Source organism: Clarias gariepinus, chromosome 13 (genome assembly GCF_024256425.1).
Source record: "Clarias gariepinus isolate MV-2021 ecotype Netherlands chromosome 13, CGAR_prim_01v2, whole genome shotgun sequence".
Taxonomy (NCBI): Eukaryota; Metazoa; Chordata; class Actinopteri; order Siluriformes; family Clariidae; genus Clarias; species Clarias gariepinus.
Window position 1 is genome coordinate 28,968,727 of NC_071112.1, and position 24,230 is coordinate 28,992,956.

Sequence of the window (24,230 nt, forward strand, 5' to 3'; positions counted from 1 at the left end):
CTGGCTCTCACAGACCTTTAACTTCTTTAAGAGGCTCCTCTGTCCTCCACTCATTACCTGTATTAATGGCATCTGTTATCAATATAAGAGACACCTGTCCACAACCTCAAACCGTCACACTCCAAACTCCACTATGGCCAAGACCAAAGAGCTGTCAAACGGCACCAGAAACAAAATTGTAGACCTGCACCAGGCTGGGAAGACTGAATCTGCAATAGGAAAGCAGCTTGATGCGAAGAAATCAACTGTGGGAGCAATTATTAGAAAATGGAAGACATACAAGACCACTGATAATCTCCCTCGATCTGGGGCTTCACGCAAGATCTCACCCCGTGGGGTCAAAAAAAAACTGCTTAAAGCCAGTACATGTCCAGGCCCGTCTGGAGTTTGCTAGAAAGCATTTTGATGATCCAGAAGAGGATTAGGAGAAGGTCCTATGGACCAAAATAGAACTTTGTGTTTGGAGGAGAAAGAATGCAGAGTTGCATCCAAAGAACACCATACCTACTGTGAAGAATGGGGGTGGTAACATCATGCTTATGGCTGTTTCTCTGCAAAGGGACAAGGATGACTGATCCTTGTAAAGAAAAGAATGAATGGGGCCATGTATCGAGAGATTTTGACTGAAAACCTCCTTCCATCAGCAAGGACATTGAAGATGAAACGTGGCTGGTTCTTTTAGCATGACAATTTGTAGAGTGTCCTGCAAGGTCCTGAAGTGGCCTAGCCAGTCTCCAGACCTCAACCCCATAGAAAATCTTTGGAGGGAGTTGAAAGTCCGTGTTGCCCAGCGACAGCCCCAAAACATCACTGCTCTAGAGGAGATCTGCATTAAGGAATGGGCCAAAATACCAGCAACAGTGTGTGAAAACCTTGTGAAGACTTACAGAAAACGTTTGACCTCTGTCATTGCCAACAAAGGCTATATAACAAAATTTTCTTATTGACCAAATATTTCTTTTCCACCATAATTTGCAAATAAATTCTTTAAAAATCCTACAATTTAATTTTCTGGATTTTTTTTTCTTATTTTGTCTCTCATAGTTGAGGTATACCTATGATGAAAATTACAGGCCTCTTTCATCTTTTTAAGTGGGAGAACTTGCACAATTGGTGGCTGACTAAATACTTTTTACCCACTATATATCGCCTCCAAAAATTTTTTTAAAATGTATATACAGTGGAACCTCGGATTACGAGCTTAATTCGTTCCGGAAGTGGGCTCGTATTCCAAAACACTCGTAAACCAAATTTAATTTTCCCATAGGAAATAATAGAAAGTTAAATCATTCGTTCTACAGCCCAAAAAAATAAATACATAAATATAATTAATACAAAATATAAACTAAAAATAAAACAAATTAACCTGTACTTTACCTTAAAAAAATTAAAAAATAAATCCCGACAGATAAGGGTTTTAGTTTGTGCACGCAGAGTGTATGTGTGTAAAATGTGCGCGCGCAAACACACACACACACACACACACACACATTAACGCATAGACCGTTTTTAAAACCATTTAAAAATTAGCAAGGAACATTCCTAGTCACACTCACGTGAGCGCATACTAACAGGATCACTGCTTTAAGTAAAACAACAACAACAAATTAAACAGCTCCTCACCTTTGAAAACAATCGCGACAGAGAGAAGTTTGTGTGTTTATTTGGCAACCTGAGAGGAGGGGGGCTGAAGGGGGGCTCGCTCGCGTTTACGGTCCCCTTCTCTCAGGTTGCCAAACAAACACACAAACTCTCTGCCTTACACAGACACAAACACGCGCACTCAAAAACACTGCAGGCACTAAGACCCAGCAGGGGAGACGATAGGTCTCGGCTTTACAGCTCCCCTCCTCTCAGGTTGCCAAATAAACACACAAACTGTTCTCTGTCGCGACTGTTTTTAAAGGTGAGGAGCTGTTTAATTTGTTTGTTGTTGTTGTTGTTTTACTTTACAGTAGTAATCCCGTTAGTATGCGCTCACGCGAGTGTGACTAGCGATGTTCCTTGCTAATTTTTAAACGGTTTTAAAAACGGTCTCTCCGTTAATGTGTGTGTGTGCGCGCCCAAGCACATCTCTCTCTCTCACACACACACACACACACAGCGCGTGTGTGTGTATTCACCCAGCAGGAGAGACGATTACCTACAATTCCGCTGCAAGAGAGAGAAAAACCGTTGGCTCACTTGTGATGATGTAACGCTCGTTGTTAAAACAAGAAACGCATGCGTGAAACATGATACTCGGTGCTCTTAAACTAAGACAATGCTCGTTTTTCAAGTCAAAAATTATTAAAAATTGTTGCTCGTCTTGCAAAACACTCGTAAACCACATTACTCGTAATCCAAGGTTCCACTGTATATATATTTACATTTAAGGTGGTTAAAAAAAAACAGCATCTTGTGTGGTAAGAGCGAACTATTTTCTAAGTTTGTTTTTAGAATTGGACAAAATATATTTCAACAAATTAATATAAAATCAAAATATTTAACCTTTCAACAGTTTTCCCCCCCATAGTGCTTGTATTCCAATTGTTCTATATATTTTTTAAAGCATTGACGTTTCCCTACCATACCACCAACTCTAACCTATAAAAACTTAAAAGGAATTTTACTAAACTAAGATTTTATATTTTTTTATACAACAGTAAAAAAGTGTAATTAATCATCACCATCATCATAATCTAGTAGTTGGTACTAAAAACAAATTCTAACCTCGATTGACAAACCAGAGAACATAGCACAACCTAACATTTTCCTCTGTAACTTAAAATAACCTCTCTTCAACAGGTCCAATATGAGAACAAGATAATATATTTTTTTTTATATTTTACGTGCCCAAACATTCCACTGGTCAGAAGACAAATTCCTAAGAAACTTCATGAAGTCACTGCAGACTGTCTGTCTGGAGACTGATTAATCTTATTTATTCCAGACATAGCATCATCTTCATCCTCCTCGTACACGTCATTAATAAGTGCTGGGGTTAAAAACAGCTTAAGTTTATGAGATATGACCTCATGTAAAATCTGTAATGCTTTTACAGCTTCCATTTCTCTGCTTTTCTGGACAGATGTTTTTAAACCACTGCACATCCTTCATGACACGTGTTGTACATTAACCAGAGAAATGTTACTCTCTAAATTTCAGTCTCAGTGTTAAACAACATTAAATAAGCATGTTTATAACACACATACGACACTAAACTCCTACCATATTTTACTTTTTTTTTCAATGACAATTTGACAATTTAAAAAATGCTATAGTTTTTTTTACTATAGTCAGTTTTGTACTTTGTTTAATTTTTTCACCTACAACATTTTTGCAATTACAAAAAAAATTTAAAAAGTTTTTAAAACAAGGAATTTATTCTGAATGTACAGTATATCCTTCTAAAAATATATACACATATTTTTGTATTTTATAAATATCAAGATGTCATACTTTTTATATTGCAAACATCCTTGAAACAAGTTACGTAGTATAATGTTATGCAATAAAAAAAAAAACAACACATAACTGTTATTTTTGCAAACTTACTTTTCAGGATTTTATGACTCCACCACAGACAATACGCTGCACATCATCAAATACTTGTCACAGCATGTTAATATGCCCCTTCATAAAAAAGATAAACTCGATCTCTTAGTTTCCAACCCTCATTGTAAAATGTTATAGAGCATCATTATATCAGTATGGGTGACGGATAAACTTGTACAGTGTTAGAGCAAAAAAAATCTTTGACCCTATAAACTCATTATGGCTTTTTTTATTATTATTATTTAAGAAAGGAGTCAATATTATTCCTTATATTAAAACTTTCTTTGTTAAATTTCTTTGTTCAAGAGAACCTGACGAGAAAAACAAATGTTTATACAGTGTTTATACTGCTCTAGCGCAAGTGATAACAGGAACTAAATGATGTTCTACAACACTCAAATTGTCTTCAAGTAAAATTTAAAAACGGCTATAAATTTCCTGTGGTTTAAAACATAAAATATTTAAAAATAAAATAATAAAATAAATGAACTTTATCACTTGACCACATTGTTGAACATCATGTACTGATCCTGTATACTAGGGCTGAAACGATTCCTCGAGTAACTCGATTACAAAAAATGATCAAGACAAAATCTTTTGCCTCAAAGCTTATTTTATTAAATTTATAAAGCTTGCGTTATGTTTTTGCACAATTATTTGTTTGGCGTGACACAGCGCGGTTCCGGATGCAATCCGCCAGTAAACACAGCCGAAGAAGGAGGGCTTACGTCACCCTCAAAGCGAAAGGAGACACACACAGTTAGCTGTGTATTGATTGGAGGGAGCGTTCTGTTTCGGGTTGCGAAATGAAAGAGAGCGTTAACATTAGATTAAAAATGTATTTTTATGTGTGCCTTAATTTTTTTGATACTTAAAGTCATTTGAAATAATTTTTTTTTATTTTTGCATTTGAGAAAAGGCATAAAATAAGAATGTATGGCACTGTGATGCACTTAATTCATCTCAGTCAACTTTAAGCTATTACTTGTATTGTGAATAGTGACAATATTTGTTTTTGATAAAATGCATTTAAAAAATAAAAGTTGATTGTTTTAAAAAGAAAACCAATTAATCTTCATTTCTCTTACATATTTTACAGTGCTGTTTAATTAAGCAAAAGTACATTTAATTGCTTAGAGTTGTAACTAAATATATTTTTAAAAAGCAATATTGAATCGGGAAATTTATAAAATCATGATATTAGCAGAACCGCAATACAAATCGAATCGCCACCTTGGTATCGTGGTAATATCGCATTAGGTGATGCCTGGCGATTTCCTTTCTGTAATCTTTCCCCACAGTTATTTTTGAACTGTCAACAATTTTTGTCCCACAATAGCCACATTCTGTTTGTCCTAATTTAAAAAGACGTTGATGTGTCCCTGCCATGCCACCAGCACTAGCCTATAAAACATTAAGAGAAATGTCACGGAACGCGGTACGTCCTATAGAAATGAAGTCGATTTACGCCGCCTTAAGTGCAATTATGTCTTTGACACCGAGTCTGCATTTTTGCAACAAAAAGATTAATGGCCTGCATTTACACACAGAGTATCAGCGTGACTTAATCAATCACCATCCGAGTTCCCAAAGTAAATAACTCTGCTTAAGAGGAGCATCTTGTGCCGGTTGCCTCCCGCCGAGCATCGGATCAGATTAGCGAGAAGGAATGAAAAGCAGCAGCACGTCGACGGAGGGGGATGCTGAAAACATTCCGACCTCGGCGTGCAAAGCGGGAAAGTGTCAGCTGAGCCAAAGCGACAGCGAGGGTTTGTTTATAATCTCAGCCACGCTACGAGAAACTGTAAAACAAGTCACGGAAATTCACTGTATGAATAAGGAAGCAGACACAGCTGGGATGCTTATAATCAGAAAGTGGGTGTTAAATTTTTTTAAAATATTTTTTTAAACAGATTCACACTTTAAAGATTAAATATTATCTTTTCACTGTGTGAAAAAAGCATGCTGCATTTAGGGCTGCATTCACTTAGCAAAGGTTTGGGGAAAAGGAAAAAAAAAGGTGGGTAGAGATCCTGACTCCGGCGGCCTTTTTTCTTGTCACCTGACTTTTCATTTTCCGCACCAGCAAGATGCTGATTAGAAACACACACACCCACACAGCCTGAAATGGGGTTTGATTATGCATTTGTGGTGAAGATCTTATAGAAAGAACAGACAACATTACAGAGAACATACAGAGAAATAGCAACGAAAAGCAAAGATATGCTGGATAAATGCTGGATGAGTTTACCTCCTTACTAATGGTGCTTTATTCCTCTTACATCACTGATTTACCAACAATCACACACAAACACGTACATGTGATACGGAACATCTACAGTTCGTACAATCAAGATTTTTTTTTTTAGCCTGTCCCAAAGGATTGTACACCGACCACTGGTCGCAGTAGTAATTACAGTAACATACTGAAGTCCGAAGCGTAAAGAAACTTCATGTTAAAATTAAGACCTGGTTTTTTCTTGCCCTACACGCCCGAAGTGGATGTCAGAATTTTGGAGAAAATGTCCCAATCCAGTCATCGATCTGATTGCGCTCTGTACAGGAGTGTGATGCTACACGACTCTCAATAAGACTCGACTTCATCCGGCGCTCGCATTCACACAGAAAAGACGAGCAATCGCTTTTAGCCGTGCTACGCTCCTATTCAGCGCAGTGCCAATATATAGAGTGGATGAATAGCTTGTTAATGGAGCGGATATTCGTGCTGAAGAGATGGAGAGATAACATTCTGCTGCGGGGGATATGAGGGAGAAATTCTGCGTGTTTATGCTAATATCCTAATCTCTTATCGTGCTATAGAAGAGAACCCCAAATGGTATTTATCATCTTTTGAACTGGCGCACCAACTCTTTATTCATTTTTATCACCATTTCCAAAAACCTCCGTCCCATCTCCGGGTATCACAAAGCCACAACACAGACTTTTTTTTTTTCTCTCTCTTTATCATCTACTGCCAAATGGTTTTTGCTTTGATTTTCCAAATGTCAGTGTGCCGAAAGTTGGACCAGCAACTCCTTCTTTACTAATTGGAAAAAAAATAAATTTATTTAAAAATGAAAAAAAAAAAAATAAAGAGATTGGGGGAAAAAATCAAGAGGACTTCAAAAGACTTCTCATGTTTTAAGATTTTAGATTTAAGATGACCGCTTCGTTTGGACTTCGTTATTTAAAATCGACAATTATTAAAACATCAAAAGAGGTGAAGTTAAATTAGGTCAAAACTGTAAATGTTACGGCTAATCCGTACGTGTTTGCACGTCTGCAGCAGGCCTCGTATTTTTAATTCAAAATTATTTTTTCAGTAATACTTCCAACATAATTGAAAACTTTATTTGACGAAACAAATAAAAAAATGTAAGTTTTAATTTTATAAACCTGTTGTAAACTATATAAAACATTTATTTATGTGTAAACTATTAAGAAAAGAACTTCAACTTGCAAGTTGAACTAACTAAGTACATACTAAGTAAGTATGTATGTTTTCATAAGGTTTATATGAAACCTACAGTGAAACCTCGGATTGCGAGTAACACGGTTGGCGAGTGTTCCACAAGACTAGCAAATATTTTTAATAAATTTTGACTTGGAAAGCGAATAAGTCTTGTATTATGAGTACCGAGTATCATGTATCACACAACTAAACCAACAGTTATTCTCTCTCTTGCACTGCGAAATTGTGGGTAATTTTTTTTACAAATTTTTGACTTTTTTCTTATTCATTTCCTTACATTTTTACCCAAAAACTAAATGGTATGTAAACTGGTAAAGCAATAGTCTTACTGGTCAAATAAACTTAATATTATAAGATAGAAATGTACCGGCCTGTAAGTTATACCAATTTAAAACATTAACATAAAAATGTAGGATAAAATATTAATAACAGTAGAATTTTTTACGTTATAAAATGCAGAGCGTATTAAAACAAACAAAAAAAAAATTTTGTACTTAATTTGTAAACTTTTACATTTTTCAGCATTTAACCAACACACACATTAAAAAAAAGGAAGCATATGACTTGCATGATTAATATATAGTTTTTAAATATTTAAAAATAAAAGCATACTCAAAGGTTTGTAAAAGAAATCTCTAAGCTGGATATGGATGAATCATACTGAAGTGCTTTTTTCTCTTTGTTTTGTCGGGACATGCTCAAAAATTTCAACCCAAAATTCTGCACAAACTTGAAAATGTTATAATAACATCAAGCATGTTTAAAACCCTGCCAGAACCAGAACCAGTAGACGCCCTGGAGTTGATCTGAAATGTAATTTTAGGACTTGTATAAGCAACATATTTGAGTGTACCATTAACGATATAATAAACAGTGATGGAGCTTTTAGATTTTAGATTCCTGAACATTAAGTGCACTGGGGGTGGAGGGAATGGGGGACGGGTGGGACGATCTGAGATGCCCTCTGAGATGAGTTACCTCAGTGAGCTTTCTCAGCTGAATTACTGCATTAGACTAATGGATCATAAATCATCAGGGTATAAAAGTTTATAGTGAACTAGCACTAGGGCTAACACAGCGTAAATCAACAGCCATCGCTTTTGAAAGAACGGATAATACGTGCCTGGAGGAAGAGGTAAGAAAGTATGTATCTAATGGAATTGTTTGGATCAACAATCAGATCAACAATCAGACCGGGTTCATTTTTATAAAAGTAGAAAAGTGCCAAAAGTTGTGCGAACGAGAAAACCACGGCACACAGAAAAAAAAACAGAAAAAAAATGTAAATCACAAATACTAGAAACTGTCGATAATCAAGACAGGATTCTACTATTGTGATTGAAGTAACAATAAGAGAACAGAAAGGACAAACGCCTTTGCTGTTAAAGACCAATGTGGCATTAGCTCCACCCCCTTGTTTTTATTTGGCTCACAAGACAAATTCAAAGCAAGACATAACAGCTACCAGAAACAAATATAGACTTTTGTGTCCGTCAAGAAGTCTGCACCATTTCTGTTTCCTCATGTCTTTCTTAATGTTGCACCTTGTATTTAATTTCAATTGATCTACATTTTGAGCAGTAATTGTTTTAAGTTAATGTGTAACATAACGCGTTACAACATAAACTCTGTACATCACTCATGCTACAGTACATCCTAATTTATGCTCACACTTGTGTTGAGATGTTCATTACTTTTTTAAAATTAATTAATTAGCATTCAAATTTTATTTGATCATTACTTTATCGATGATTAAAAATTACCAGATAATGTTTTTTGTTTTGTCTAAGATTTCTCTGTAGTTAACATACAGTATCCATTAACTTGTACACCACAGGAAGGCGAACTTGCGGTGCCATATTGCACATTGTATTTGCAGCAGTCAGAGAGACAGGAAGACAGGACAGAGAGACAAGAGCAAAATTCCCACCACATTGATTTTTTTGCATGTTTAAACTATTTGTGCTTCATTTCCATTCAGACATTTGGCCCCTATATCAGTCAAACAATGTTTAAATGACACTTAAAATGAAAAGAACTTTGCGCCGGTGATTATTTATAATCAATGATTATTGAATGTTAACATGCTCAACTATCAGTTCAACTATCAGTTAAGTCGCTACTTTTTGCATGCAGAAAAATATACTTGACTCCCACATCCTTCTGCTATAACACATAAGCACGTGTGTGATTTTTAAATGACACCCACTCCTATCTTCATAACCTGCCATGTATTTGCAAACTTAGAATGTGATAAAGTAAGAAAAAAAAAGTGAAGACTTGAGGCGGTGTTCCGTGCGGAGAAGCAAATCCTTATGGAATTGGCTTCGCTCCTGTTGAGCAGCATATTGCACAGTGCAGCGTTGTGGCATTTTTTGTCAGCTGTGAGCTGAGCACACAGATTGGAAAGTCATTTCTCACTACATATGCCGTCATTAAATGCTGAAGTTTCCTATATGTCTTCGCCTCTTTGCTCGGTTAAAGTAAGTAAGCTACTGTATACGTCTCGTTTGAATGCTATATATTTCTTTAAAAGCATACAAAACACACACACACCCCAATCAGCCATAACACTACAATGCAAAATATTAATCCCAATGTTGTGTAGGTTCCTCTTGGGCAGCTATTGCCCCTCGGGAGCATGACTCTACAAGGCCTCTGGGGGCAGCAAATCCTTTGAGTGCTGTGCGTTGTGGGGTGGGGTCTCCAGGGATCGGACATGTTTGTCTGACGGATTCCATGGATGCTCATGGGATCTGCTGAACTCAGAGGCTGGATCAACCACCTTGAACTCTTTGCTTGCTAAGCCCCTTTCACAGCAAGCTGTGATGCACTGAGGTTTTTGAAACCTTTCTATCATAGCAAGAATTTACTTTGCTTCAACAGTTTGGCTTCTCTGTGGGTTTGGTCCCTGCAGACATTAGGTATAATGCTCTCTCTCTCTCTCACTCTTTCTACACATGGCACACCTGAATTGCCAGCGATCCTGGCCTGTTCCAAAACATCCTGGTGCCCCGCTTCTGTTCGGAGATCTCACATGGAGGCTTCTGGCAGTTGCTGTGGATGGTCCCGTGTGGGCTGCTAGGGATGTGTGTGTGGTGAATGAGCTCGGTTCCACTCAATGACCATGAAGATGGCCTTGGACTCGGCTGATGCGGGCAGTTTTTCAGTGAGGGCTTGTAAATATTATATGGGAAGAAATACTCACAAACAGATTTGTACCGGAATTCTCAACCACAAAAGTGGACTTTATATTAACGTAAACACTTTTCCCACAGACTTTTCACTTTGTGGCGCACAGATATACAAGTGACTAAGTTAGGGTCATACTGTTTGGTATCACCCACATTAGGATGAGCTCAATTCAATTTTATTTGTATAGCACTTTAAACAATGATTATTGTCGCAAAGCAGCTTTACAAGATCAAATGAAACTTATGGAAATTAGTTTAACAAAGTTTGTGGAAATATGTTTAAATCAGAATTATTAGATTGTCCCTGAGCCGTGGGTGACGGTGGCAAGAAAGAATTTTAATAGGAAGAAACCTTGAGAGGAACCAGAGTCAACAAAGAACCCATCCCCATTTGGGTGATTTTAGATAGCAGCGATTGATCTGCAATCATATACATTTTTCTAAATTATTTCCATAATATTTTACTTCTGTAAAGCTGTTTTATGACAATGACCATTGTTAAAAGCGTTATACAAGTAAAGTGAATATGTTTGATAAGCACATGGCTTTAAGCTTTAGTATTCAGGATTATAAAAAGACTCAACAACATGAACATTCAGTATTTATATCTAGAAATATTACACAAAGTAATATATTAGGCCTATATTATTATGAAAATTCTTTAAATGAGGAAAGGTTTAAAAAAGCTGAAGAATATTTGCGCTAATCTAGCTGATGATCCAAAATAAATATGGCTTATTATTATTGATATTGTCTTTTAGTCCTTGTACAATAAAACAATCTGCTAACATATACAGTACTGTGCTAAAGTCAAAGGCACCATATTATATGCTATACAAATTTTGTTATATATGTTTATCATGTCTGCAAATTATGTACAAAATCATTCAGTATTTCCATATATAACTCCTGGGCTCCTGGGATTTGCATAAAAATAGAAAGGAGCGCGTGTGACAAAGTTACCAGAAGAACTCATATTCTCCAGCAAGCTCAGTAAAGCCTAACAACTATTTTACTCATAGTACTGTGCAAAAGTCTTGGGCACGTACAAAAATATTGACAACATTTCTGCGTAAAATAAACTTTAAAGAGCAATAAAACAGTCAATATTTGGAGTGAAAACTCATTGCTTAAAATCAGGAGTTTTAGACACAGATTCGCGCAGTTTTATAAGTAAAACAGCTGTTAGGTTTTATTGAGCTTGCTGGAGAATATGAGTTCTTCTGGTAACTTTTATTTAATTTCAATTGATTTACATTTTGAACAGTAATTGTTTTAAGTTAATGTCGCTCCTTTCTATTTTTATGCAAATCCCAGGAGCGTACATGAGGTTTTTTGTTTCCATCTGAAAACTGGTCTGTCTTGTACTATATTTTTTTCTTTACAGTTATGCATATACTGTATTCTCCTGTGATGTTATTTATTTATAAATTTTTTAGCTACTTATATATGAAAATACTGAATAATTTTGTACATAATTATGCAGACATGATAAATATATATAACAAAAATGGTACAGCATAAAATATGGTGCCTAAGACTTTTGCACAGTACTGTATATATTTTTTAACTCTTAGAAGTATCTAGAAATAAATTTAAATCTTAGAAATATAATTTTTCTAGAATCTGTAACATTTTTAATGAAGCTGTCAAGATGTTCCTAGCCATAAAGCAATTGTAAAGAATTTATAACCATTAACATTAAAAATATTACCAATGGCAGCACATCAGATGTGTTTTAAAAAGCTACAGTAGAAGACCACATGCCTAGGGGGACAGATTCGCCTGTGAGAGACAGAGAGATAGAGGGAAAGAGATAGTGTGTGAGAAAGAGGAGAGATTAATCACAGCTGCCAGAAGACTTAATGCATCAGTCTGCCCTGAAAGTGAGCTGCCAGAGCTCTGGTGGTGGCCCGCTGAAGTAAACGCCCCGTATGAATCCGCACGTCCTGCGCATCATTAGAGAAATTATGCACATTTACATGCTCAGCTGGCTGCAATGTAATTGAAAATGCAGCATTGGTGACTGGAGAAGCTTACCGCGGACACGCCCCTGCCTCCCGCGCGTCTCAGTTATATAACCAGGCAGAGCGCTCGGTGATCAGAGGCTGAAGCTCGTCTGCCATCTGTTGTTTGCTGCTTTGCACGAACGCAGCCGTGTTTTACATGTCTAGAGAAATGACCTCACAGGAGATCGCATCCTAGGGAATAACGAGGGCACGGATGAGCCGTTATTCCACTTCATAAACATTTCCTTAAACGCTTTTTCGTCTCTCGAGATCACGTGTTTATTTTTACACTCAGGAGGACGGAAAAAAAACAACAACGGAGGTTAAGGAAGTGACTGATGGGTTCTTCCCAGAAGGTTAAGTGAGTGTTAAGGTCTGATCCACCTGCTTGGATGGAGTGTTAGCTCAGCTACGGTGATTGAACATAGAGCGTTTTGTCATTACACACCTCACTGTGCTCTGTCCTGCTAAGATACCACAAAAAAAAAAAAAAAATCACCAAAATGCCTTACAGGAAGTGCAAGTCATCTCGTGGTTTAGCTTTAACTATTACATTACTATCAAACTCAACGTGTCATGCTGTTCAGAGAAAGTAATCAATGACAAGTTGGTGTAATGAAAAATAACTGTTAACATCCAAGTTAAGTTGATTATCATTCAATATGTCAAAATTTTTATCAATTTATAGCTCCATTTAATGCTGTGAATCTTCTGTGAAACAAGCTAATCACATTATAACACTTCAGGAAAGTAATAACAGTAAGTCCGGTTATTTCTGTTCTGTTGTTGTCGTAGTTTCTATTCGTTGTCAAGATGATAATTAAAATAATTTTTAAAAAATGAAATAAAAATGATCTGCAGCTTTTTGAAGATGATATGTTGTAGAATTCAGAGCGTTATAGCTGATTTGAGCTCTCAAATATCCGTAAGCTATACACTAGAGCTAGACTGTTGATTTGATTCGATTTTGGGGCGTTCTGATTTTCAATTCGATTCGATTCAAATCAATATCACTTTATTATTTATCGTATGATTTGTCTTAAGCAGCTATATTTCTTACAGGTTTTGAAATGTTAGGATCTACAAAAAAGTATTTATCAAACATTGAAACGCTGATTAACTTTTGTTGTTTGCTGTTTAAACGTTTTGTCTCGAAAACAGTGATAACCTGTTCTTCCTGCCAACATTCTGCTCCATAGTTCGGTCTGGTAGGTGAGTAGGTGGCGCTATTGTACCGACCACACACAAACTCAAGAATGAAAAAGCGCTACTGTCGCAAAATACAAAAGGTGCAATCAGTTTGTATTTTCTGCAAAAGCTGTGTGTTTTTTTTTTTTAAGACTGTTCAACATTTGCCTAAATCATTAAAAGATGGAATCGATTCTGAATCAAAAACAGACCAGGAAAAGACTAGGCATGAGATGATACAATAAAATCATGATACTAGACACATCATGCTACAGGTTTCACTAATAAATAAAAGTTACATTTTACTAAATTTAAACTGTAATAATAAATCAAACCACTGCACTAAAAATACATCATTTACACATCCTGTTAAAAAAAAGATGATCAATATTTACAATAAAAAATGTAGTTAGTTCTCTGTGTTTTTTTTTCCTGATTGATTTTCACGACAACCTAAATGGTGTCTTAAAAAATTAACTCAAAAAAAAAACTTGAACATACAAATAATAAAATGCACTTAAAAATTTAATTGTACAGACTGAAAAAAAAAACAATTACGTATTTATTTCATTTCATTTTCTCAGCATTACACTGATCCAAATAGCTTCATTACAGCATGGTCCATTATTGTTTTAGATGGAGGATAATTTACGCCTATTCCGGAACTTACTATTTATGCTGCAGATCACAACCTTCAAAGTAACTACAAACAAATTTCAAAAAGGACTATACTTTGTCATTCTTTAGTGTCTCTTTTTTTTTCAAGACCATAGGGTGTAAACACAAAAAAGAAAAAAAACAAAAAATATCACAAACAAATGCTGCCTCAAAAAAGTGGGCGTGGCTTTGGACAAAAAAAATTACTTCTAAGAATTAAAGATCAGGGCTTTAAAGTGGCACAAAGCTAATACTTGATTAACTCAAATGATTAGCTGTAACATCCGACATGCAGTATAAAAGCTCTGTTCACGTCTGACGTTAGAACTTTCTGGAGAAATCCATAAAAAGCCGTAAAGCTTCACGCCTCCGCTGAGTGATACAAATCTGCGCCTGTAATTGCTGCTCTGATCCTGGAACGAAGACAACGTGCTCCAGAAGCGCGGGGAAATATATAATCAGTCCAGCGAAGCTTGCTTTCTCCTTCGCACAGCAAATTACGGCCTCGGAAACGTTGGTCAGAACAAAGCTGCTAAAAATACTTGAGAATGGCAAGAGTGCTTTACTTAACATTCATCACGCTAAACAAGACGATTTTAATTACGCGCAATACGGTTATTGTCTGAACAACCGATTTCAAGAAACTGCTGCTGGTAGCTTACGAGGTTTAAAGAATTTCGGTCATGTTGTTGTTAACAAAGATGCGAATTTGGTTTTGTCTGGGTGGCAGCATCAATTCGACAAAAATATAGTTAAAATTTTACTCATTTTCTTCATTTTTTCAACATTGTTGTTGTTTCTGTCTTTGCCATTTGTTGCCATCGTGGTGGAAAGTTTATTCTTTTTTTCTTGGTTTTCTTGCTGGTTGTTTGTAACAATCTTGCTGTTTGTTTGTTTTTTTACTGTTGTTGTTTTTTTATTGTTTTGTTAGCTTTCATAGCTGTTTCATACCCTATTTCATCTCCCTGTTGTTATTGTTGTTCTCGTTGTAATTTTTATTTTTCTTGTAATTGTAAGTAGATTTTTTCCTTTTCTTAAGATTTTTTTTAAGATTTCATTATTTTTAGTCATCACTGTTGAGCTGTAAATTATCCTTGTTTTAATTATTCATATTTTTGTCTTATTATTATTACACGATAAGAGTAGTTTTAATTGTAATTCAAGGTCTTTTTTTTTTTTTTTTTGTTCTTGAAAATGGGGGGTAGGTGACTTGGTGGTGTAGTGGTTAGCACTGAAGCCCTGCACCTCCAGGTTCTGGGTTCGGTTCCCGGCCAGGCTCGATTCCCTCTCTGTGTGCATGGAGTTTGCATGTTCTCCCTGTGCGTGGTGGGTTTCCTCTGGGTACTCCGGGTTCCTCCCACAGTCCAAAGACAGGTTAGGTTAATTGTTGTTCTCAAATTGCCCTTGTGTGAGTGAGTGTGTGTCTGCCTGTGTGCCCTGCAATGGATTGGCACCCTGTCCAGGGTGTACCCCACCGTGCCCTAAACCTCCTGGGATAGGCTCCAGGCCCTCTCGACCCTAAATACAGGATTAAGTGGTATAGAAGATGAGTGAGTAAAAAGGTGGGGTTTTTTCTTTTCTTCCCCCTATTTACGGGAGGAAATTGGATAAGACTAAATTAGGGCGAAAAAATACATTAAATTAATTCATTAATAAAATTTCTGTTTTTCATGGTTGTTCATTGTTCTTTTCTACTATTTTCATAGACTTTATGTCTATTTTACTTTTCAGTGTTGTACTTCTTTTTTTTTTTCTTTGACGTTACCATATTTGATGCTCCGTGCACATTACCAGTCTGGAGTGACAGTTTTTTTTTTTTTTAAATCACTGATGTGATTTTATTTTTTTAGGGCTGTCTGAACAAACAAATGCGACGTTTTTCTGATCAGACCTGAATTACTTTATGTCTGAAACACGAAACATAAAACAGTCAGATCAGAATTCAGGTGACTTTTTGTCTTTGCCCACTGATGTCATCGGGCAATACCGGAGGCATGGGGACTTCCACAATGGACAGGTCTGTCTAAGCAAAACTAGAGGTAACTTAAAGGAATTTCACATAATTTTACTGAGCAAAGACACATGGATGTGACTCGTCCACATTAGTCATATAAGTCATATAAAAGTCACTTTATGAATGTGAACCGCAACGACACGCAAATCCGATCTGATAAAAAAAAACTTAACAGACCAACGTGGTTTGTAATGTGAACGTAGCTTGTGTGGGTAAATAATTTTTTAGCATTTTGTAATACTGTATAGCTAATTTTGCTAAATTATTATTATTTTAGTTGTTTTGATAAAATTAAGTTGCATGTTTAAGTTGCAACATTGTTCTTTCACTTTTATTGTTTTTAGGTTAAGCACTTTTAAAAATTTTGTTTATAATATATTAAATTTATGTTTATTTTCTTCTTTTATAGATTTTGTATTTGCAATTGCTGTTACTTCTATTAAAATTTCTCTTCTTGCGATTTTTCTTCTTGTGCCTTCTTCATACGTTATCATTTCAGCTGAACTCTTCTACAAAAATGATATTCATAGTTTAAAAAAAACAAAACAAAAAACAAGTGAACTGAAGCGAGAGGGTAAAATTCTGAACCCGAGTCTTCATTTGCTCTGACACACATTTTTCTGTGATAGCAATAATTCCTTATCTAAATGGATCCAGGACACAGCAGCAGCTTGGGCTGGTGTGTGGTCGGGCCACCGCTCATACATAAACATGGAGGAGGAAGACGATGCTGGAGATGCTGGAGATTACCCCTAAGCGGGGAGCCTTTTTTTTTCTTTCTCTCTTTCTTTTTAACCCAAAGCTGTGGAAGCGATCACACCCTCCCCCTGTGGAGCCTGTTTTCATGAAAAATGAATTTAATCTGTTTTGCACCAACAAAAATATAATATTAACATTAAAAAAAAGATTTATGAAAGATGAGGACGTCAATAAAGAAAAGATAAAATTTTAAATAAAAAAAATGGTTTAGAAAGAAAAGAAATAGCAGGGGCTTTTATTTTGGCAGCTGGACAGACAGATTATTCTCAGGTTGCGACGAGCTCAACGAGCCATGACGGGTCCATCTCTTGCTCTCCTCCCGACCCACAATGCCGAGCGGCTGAAAATGGCTTTTCTTTCACAGCACGAACATATAACGCGAAAAAAAGTAAAAAAAAAAAAAAAACATTCCAAAACCTCCAGAAACCAGTTGTGACCGGGCTGCGATTACGTAATCCTGCAGCCAGCCAGCAAGGCACTGTGTGTGTGACAGAAAGAGAGACAGCGAGAAAGAGAAGGAGAGAAATGGGAGGAGGGAAGGGAAGCGGAAACAGAGCGATCACTTAGAGCTAATAATTACGATAATAAAAGCGCAAAGATGTGATCATCTCAGTGAGACGCCAGAAAGACGACGTGTCAAGGTCGCGGGTGGTGCGAGTAAGCTTTAACGACTAAGTGTGTGCTTGTGTGTCCTTCAAGGTCGACTGAAGGGCACTGGAAAAAATGAAATGACGTAAAGTACAATGTAATCTGTGTGAGTGACAACGACGTGTGTGTGTGTGAGAGACATATTCTCGTCACAAAAGCTGTACAAAAACAAGTTTCAACGCGAGTCAAAACATTCTGAAGGTTACGCACTCTTACACAGCAGCGCCATCAATGAAAAACAAAATGGCTGCCGGAAGAGGACGTCTTTCCCGCCTTTTCTGATAATGTAATGCCTTTTAATGTTATATACTATAGGGGTGAAAAAAACAGCTTCTCAAGTTACTGTCTAATATAGACAGTCTGTAATATCTGTCTTTATATTAAATATAACAATAATCACTTATGTTTATGATTATTTATGATTAAATTTATTTAATGCTTATTTTTTTACTATTATCACATTAACAATTACTAGCAGGAATAATCAAACGTAATTATAGGATAGCTATACTTGTTTTTGGTGTTCGTATTATTATTTGTTTTTAATTAAACAGCATCAAAACACATTTATAATCATGATCAAAAATATAATCATAATTATCACTTTTAGATTATCACTCTTTTGAATAACTATTATTGTTTTATTATTTCTTATCATTTTATTATAATTATATTTGTAAGTTTCTAAAATGTAATTATTATTATTATTATTATTATTATTGTTATTGTTATCATCATCATAAAAGTGTCTAAATACATTAGTGTAAAAATAATATAAAAAAACAGCAAATATAAAAAAACAATATAATATTTTTAGCATTGCTGTGGTAAATATTGTTATATACACTATACCCAATTATTATTTGGTTTTATATATAATAATAATAATAATAATAATAATAATAATAATAATCATTTCAAGATGATTGTTTTTATTTTATTCGTTTTCATTTAAAAAAAACATGACGTATTTGATTTAGATGGATAAGTTGAATTATTTGTTTTTTATTTATTTTAAAATATAAATAATATAAAAAATATATAAATCAAATCTAATCTATGCCTATATGTAATATTACATGCAAATATATCTAAGTAAAACATAAATATGCTTTATACAAATGCTTCTAAATATTGTGTTTTTTTATTATACTTTATTTATTTATTTATTTACTTACTTATTTATTTATTTAGTTAGTTAGTTAGTTAGTCGAGCTAGTAAGTTAAATAGGTGTGTCTTCATGTAGTTTATTTGGCGTGGCATGTGTGTTTGCTTGTTTGTTTTAATAAACGCTGAGGCGTCAGAGGAACGTCAGTGTGCAGTAAGGCAGAAGCTGACCTCTTTGCCCAGATCCTCTCTGATGACCTGCTGGATCTCCTGCATGGTGCTGGCTGGAGCTCGGCTGTGGAGGATCTTCAGCGTGCTCGTGTACTCCTCAGGCAGGAGGTAGTCCAGGGCGCCGAGGTGCTGCCCCACCTTAATGAACGTGCCTCTGTTTGCACAGCACAGGTCTCTGAGCCTCTCAGCCGAGCGCCTGTGTACCTACACACAAACACACACACACACACAAAATCTGTGAAATTCCATGCAGTGACCTACATGATAATATCACAAACATCTCTCTCTCCCATGTGTCTCCCACACAGTGGCCTCATCTGGCCTAAATTGTAAGTGAATGGGACAGGGTTTTGGGAGGCCGTTCGGTGCCAGCTGGTGGAGTTGATGGCGTTCACACAGGGACGTCCCTTTGGGAGCAGAGCGAATAAAGTGGCGTGAAATGAGCTCTGTTAACCCTTCACCCCGACAAAAGGCCTTCCCTTTGTGATCCAAACACTTCTCTTTCAAATCATCACTTAAACCACAAAGACCTCACATAGCTAATTATGCTAAAACAGGCTGGAATGTGTGTGTGAGAGTGTGTGTGTCCTGATCTGTATACTAACAAGTCATCATCAACGAATCTAGTAATCTTCTGATCTATGTGGAGAAAAATCCTAATCATACTAATATCAAAAGACGAACCATATTAACAATTATTAAAAATAACTAATTAAGAGACTAATAGATTTGTCACTTTTTTTGGTCTCATAAAACTTTAACATAATCTCAGTGAAAGATTTTTGCGACATTAAACTAATAATTAAACTGTAATAGCGGTACTTTTGCTAATGGCATGAAGTAGATTATCTAGATATAGCTCTTTTCCTCCTATGCAACTTAAGTAATATTTACTGCGTAAGAAATATAGTTTTGCATTGAAACTTGCAACTTGATATTATTAATGAATTTTTAATTTTTTTTACATTTTAAGTGATTACAAACTAAATTCTGACAAAAAAAGTAAAGAAATAAAAAACAGATTTTTTTTATTTCTTTCCTGTTTTTTACAAATATATATATATATATATATATATATAAAATGTTATTCACAAAAAAAAAATTGTACAGATTAAATCGTTAATTTCAGTAAATAAATACTACAGCATTAACTGTAGTACGGGCAACCTAAAAATCATGACGTGTCTTTAAGAGGAATGTAAACCTTGCATGTTTTTAAATGGCTGTAAATTCTGTTGCCATTTAAAATGAGTTTAAATCCAAATCTATATCTTTGTAATGAGCGAAAGATCAGAAAGTAAACCTTGAGACATGAAAATCTGCAAGAAATTACGTCAAAGCAAGTTTCAGCTTCCTCTAATGATGTGCCTTTCACAAAGGGGACGAATATTTATTTAACATCCGTTTACACTGATTTAATAAAAAAAAAAAAAACTTGACATGACCTAAAGGGTTTATTAAGTCAAAGAACAAACCAACACTTTTCATTCATTTATTGTTAAATTTAACATTGTAGAAAATAAACCATAGCAACAATTAATAATTTTTTTGTTGTTAAATAATGTTTTTATCCTTTTATTATTAATATTAGATTATATGGAGCTTTAAATCATAGCTAGACTTTCCATTCATTTAGAATCTTTTTTTTTTTTTGGTTATTTGTCTTGTGCAGCTAAATTTCTTACAAGCATTAAAGATTACTTTTAAACACTGTATTGTTATGTTACTAATTGTTTTAATGTCATTTCACATACAAAGCAAATGTATTTAATACTAGACAACACCATTTGGTAAATTTAGGAATTAACTAAAATTACTTGTTTATTATGAAGTGTGTAGAATTAAGGTGTAAGTGGATTTCAATTGCACACTTAAAAATGTTATCAAAAAATGTACAGTGCCATCTGTTAAATTTTGAGAAGAACTAATGATTTTTTCAAGATAATTTTTTTTTTTTACAATATAAAGATATTTTCTTTTCAATAGCACACCTACTCTTCCTGTGGACCGATAGCGATGAAACTAAGCCTGTATTTTAGATTAAAATTAATTCAGGAATTTTTACGTGATGAGTGCAAACAGACGAAAAAAATCCAAAAAACATTCTATTAGTTATTATTATTTTCAAATTATAGTCTCAAATTATTTGTTCGCAAGTACTTTCAATCTACAGACACGCTAACTTGATAGATTCTGCTCCACACTCCAGTCCAGTAGGTGTCAATATTGCATCAAGCGCTCAAAATCAAAATTAATAAACTCCTGCAAAAGTCAAAAGTCAGCGTCTGCGAGAGATGCTAACCGTTTGTATTTTCTGCAAACACTGTTGCATATTTTTTTAAGGAATTCATCAATTTTAGAGGGTTTAACATTTTATAACTTTAGTAAGCCATAAATAATTGCAAAAGTGTGAATCGATTCTGGATTGAAAAAATTCAACTATTTGAAACAACCAACAAAAGAGCCATTACATTGTAGCATCAATTCAACTGTACAGCTCTATTCTTTGCTCTTTGGTGAATCTACCCTTCACCAAATGATTTCTTCTTGCATTGTGACCATTTAAAAAAATAGATAAATTTTTTAAATGTAAAAAAATAAGATTCAAAAAGGATCAACAAATCATTTGAAAGTAGGTTAACAAGGTTCAAGAGTTTCCAAGGGCTAATCATCCACACAATCTTGGCTATGATCCCCCAAAAAACTCCATCGTATAATCCGTTAACATGTTCGATTTAAAACTTTATAATGAACACAAACATAACAGAGACCACTGGGATTTAATCCTAATCCTCCCGTTTTAGGCGTTCTGCCACCGCTTCAGGCTCCCGAGAAAGAGTTTTCTCGCCGCACGTGCGCGCCAACAGGATGTAACGGATGGCAGATAATTATGAGGGAAGATGAGATGACAGTTTTCATTTCGTTGGATAGAAAACATGTGGCCCAAACAGGCTTTATGTGGTTGAGGAGGAAGGCTGAGCTAATGAGAGTGGAGCGAGGCGCTAATAACAGTAATGATCTCTTGTCTCTCAAGCCTGGCTGCAGAAGAAGCTCCACTCCACCCAAAGCTCAGTGTGTGTGTGTGTATGTGAGGACAAGAAATAAAAATAAAAGTACGATCCCTTTATAATCCTGCGAAACAAATTCCCCATTCTGGGGATGAAAATGTTCTGCAGAGATCCTCCACTAGAGGCAGCAGTGCAGCTCAAATAATTACTACAAATCTCACCCTCAAAAATCCCCATCGCTGGAATTATGTAACAGGGAAATAAGGCAAGCTAGAAGGTCAACCTGGAGGACAGAATGTCTGTCCAAGCAACGAAAGGGTCCTCCTTGTGGGTGAGACGGAGCATCGCGTCATTAGCACTCAGAGTGAAATACCTGTGACAAACACAAACCGTGACAGCCTGGATGAAGTGAGGACACCAAACACCAACCAGAGAGGAAGAAGAGACAAAGAGAAGGACTTCGCTGCATGGAGGATGGAAAACCAGGCCAGCGGGACGAGAGGACGCAAAAGGAGACATCAGAGGACACGATTATCTTCTGCATGATTAATTTCATGCGAGCAAGTTCTTCAAGGTGACCAAGAAGAGACAAAAGAGGCGAGAGAGGGAATGAGCCGAGGGTGAAATTAGACTCACGCTAAACTCCAAGAAGGAAAATCTGAACGGTTAAACATGAGTGTCTCACATCATAATAGTAAAATAAAATAACAACAAAAATCTGTCGCTTAAATAACTTGATCAACGTGTTTATGGATGACATGACAAAAATATCATATCACAACAAATTTCTATGATACATGATATGTATCACGATATGTATATTTTTTTTTGTTTTACATAAAAAAAAAATGTTCATGAAAAAAGCTGTTGTGCATTATTGTGGGAAAAAAAACATTTGTGTGTGTCTAAAAAAATATTTTAACATTGACTTTACATCATTTAAAAGCAGAAATAAAGCAAAAACACTGTCAATTTTTCAACTGGCAGTTCGCACAGGTTTTACACCGGATGCCACCCTCCCATTTCATCTGGGATTGGGACCGGCACTGCATCCAGTGGCTGGGGTTTGGGCATTGAGAAGGAATTGAACCTTCCAAAAAATTAATTACGTTGCCACATGGAGCCTCATTTTCACATCATTCTGTTGCTTATCATCATTATTATGACACTGTAAAGGAAACATAACAACAAATAATGCTCTTATTTTATTTTGTATTTCCTTGTTCTATGTACAGTATATATATATAAAAACATTGAAATGTTTCAACAGACATATTTCAATGACTAAATAAATAAATAAACTAATTTGTTCGTTCATATCGTCTGTTTTTTCCTCTCCATCACATCCTCTGTCTCGCCACCTCCATCCTTTTCATCCGCACGCAGAGCAGCACAAAGCCTGAGGTCTGTCCAGCCTAATAAGCAGCACAGGCATTAATGACATATTTCCACAGCAGGCAGAAGCCATTAGATGGCCTTTGAAAAAGCTTTGTAGAGCCATCGTCTGAGCGAGCTGCTGCCAGAGCACTAATAGGTGCAGGCAAAGGTTACTCAACACCATCCGGCTTCTCCGGAGTACAGAATAACCACCATCACGGCATCATAACAACACACACGCACACACACACACACACACAAATAACATACATGAGCACCTCATCATCATCATCATCATCATAATAAATAATTATAAAAGGCTACCGTCATCATACCCGTGTAATGCAACCAGTTTGTATTTAATATAAAAAATAAAGGATAATCTTTTATTGGGCATTTCGTCTGTTGTTGTGTTTTCTACTTTCTCATTTTAAAATGGTTTTTTTTTCACAGACCTAGGTTTTTACTTTTTATATAAAATGTAAAAATTTCTTCAGTTTAGATTTTTCTAACTATTTTACATCAATACATAGGCCACACCTCCTTCACTGTACCAAATAAACAGACGATTGCTCCTTTACTGTACCCAATAAACATGTCACGCCTCTGTAACCGTACCCAATGAACAGACCACCTGCATTGTACTTTATAAATAGGCTACACCTTCTTTAACCAATCAAAAGGTCACAGCTCCTTTTGTGTAACAATGAAAACACATACATATGACACACCTTCTTCACTGTAACTGTAAGCCCCACATCTTTTACTAAAACACACACATTCGAGGCTGTGTCTCAGCAATGGAACTTTTACAGAGATCTTGTCTCTTTCAGTAGAATGCAGCAACACAAAGACCCCAATATCCAGTTGCTATCGCTGAAAACTGATTTAGTAAATCACTACAGCCCTAATTTGCTCGATTCATCAGATGCTGAGTAACAGTTAAATTATTTTGCTAGCTCCATGGTCATCACCGAAAGCAAATTTCAGAGTCGATGTGAAGATAAAACCAGAAGTCCATCAGTCAG

The 24,230-nt window shown here is 35.7% G+C and overlaps 1 protein-coding gene across 3 annotated transcripts in view; it reads right to left on the reverse strand.

Annotated features, from left to right (window-relative positions):
• adck1 (aarF domain containing kinase 1) overlaps positions 1-24,230 on the reverse strand; it is a 164,655-nt gene that overhangs the window by 103,744 nt on the left and 36,681 nt on the right. For all 3 annotated transcript variants that reach the window (XM_053509394.1, XM_053509392.1, XM_053509393.1), the window contains one exon: positions 18,818-19,021. In XM_053509394.1, the coding sequence (XP_053365369.1) occupies positions 18,818-19,021 (204 nt within the window). The remainder of the gene's footprint in view (positions 1-18,817; positions 19,022-24,230) is intronic.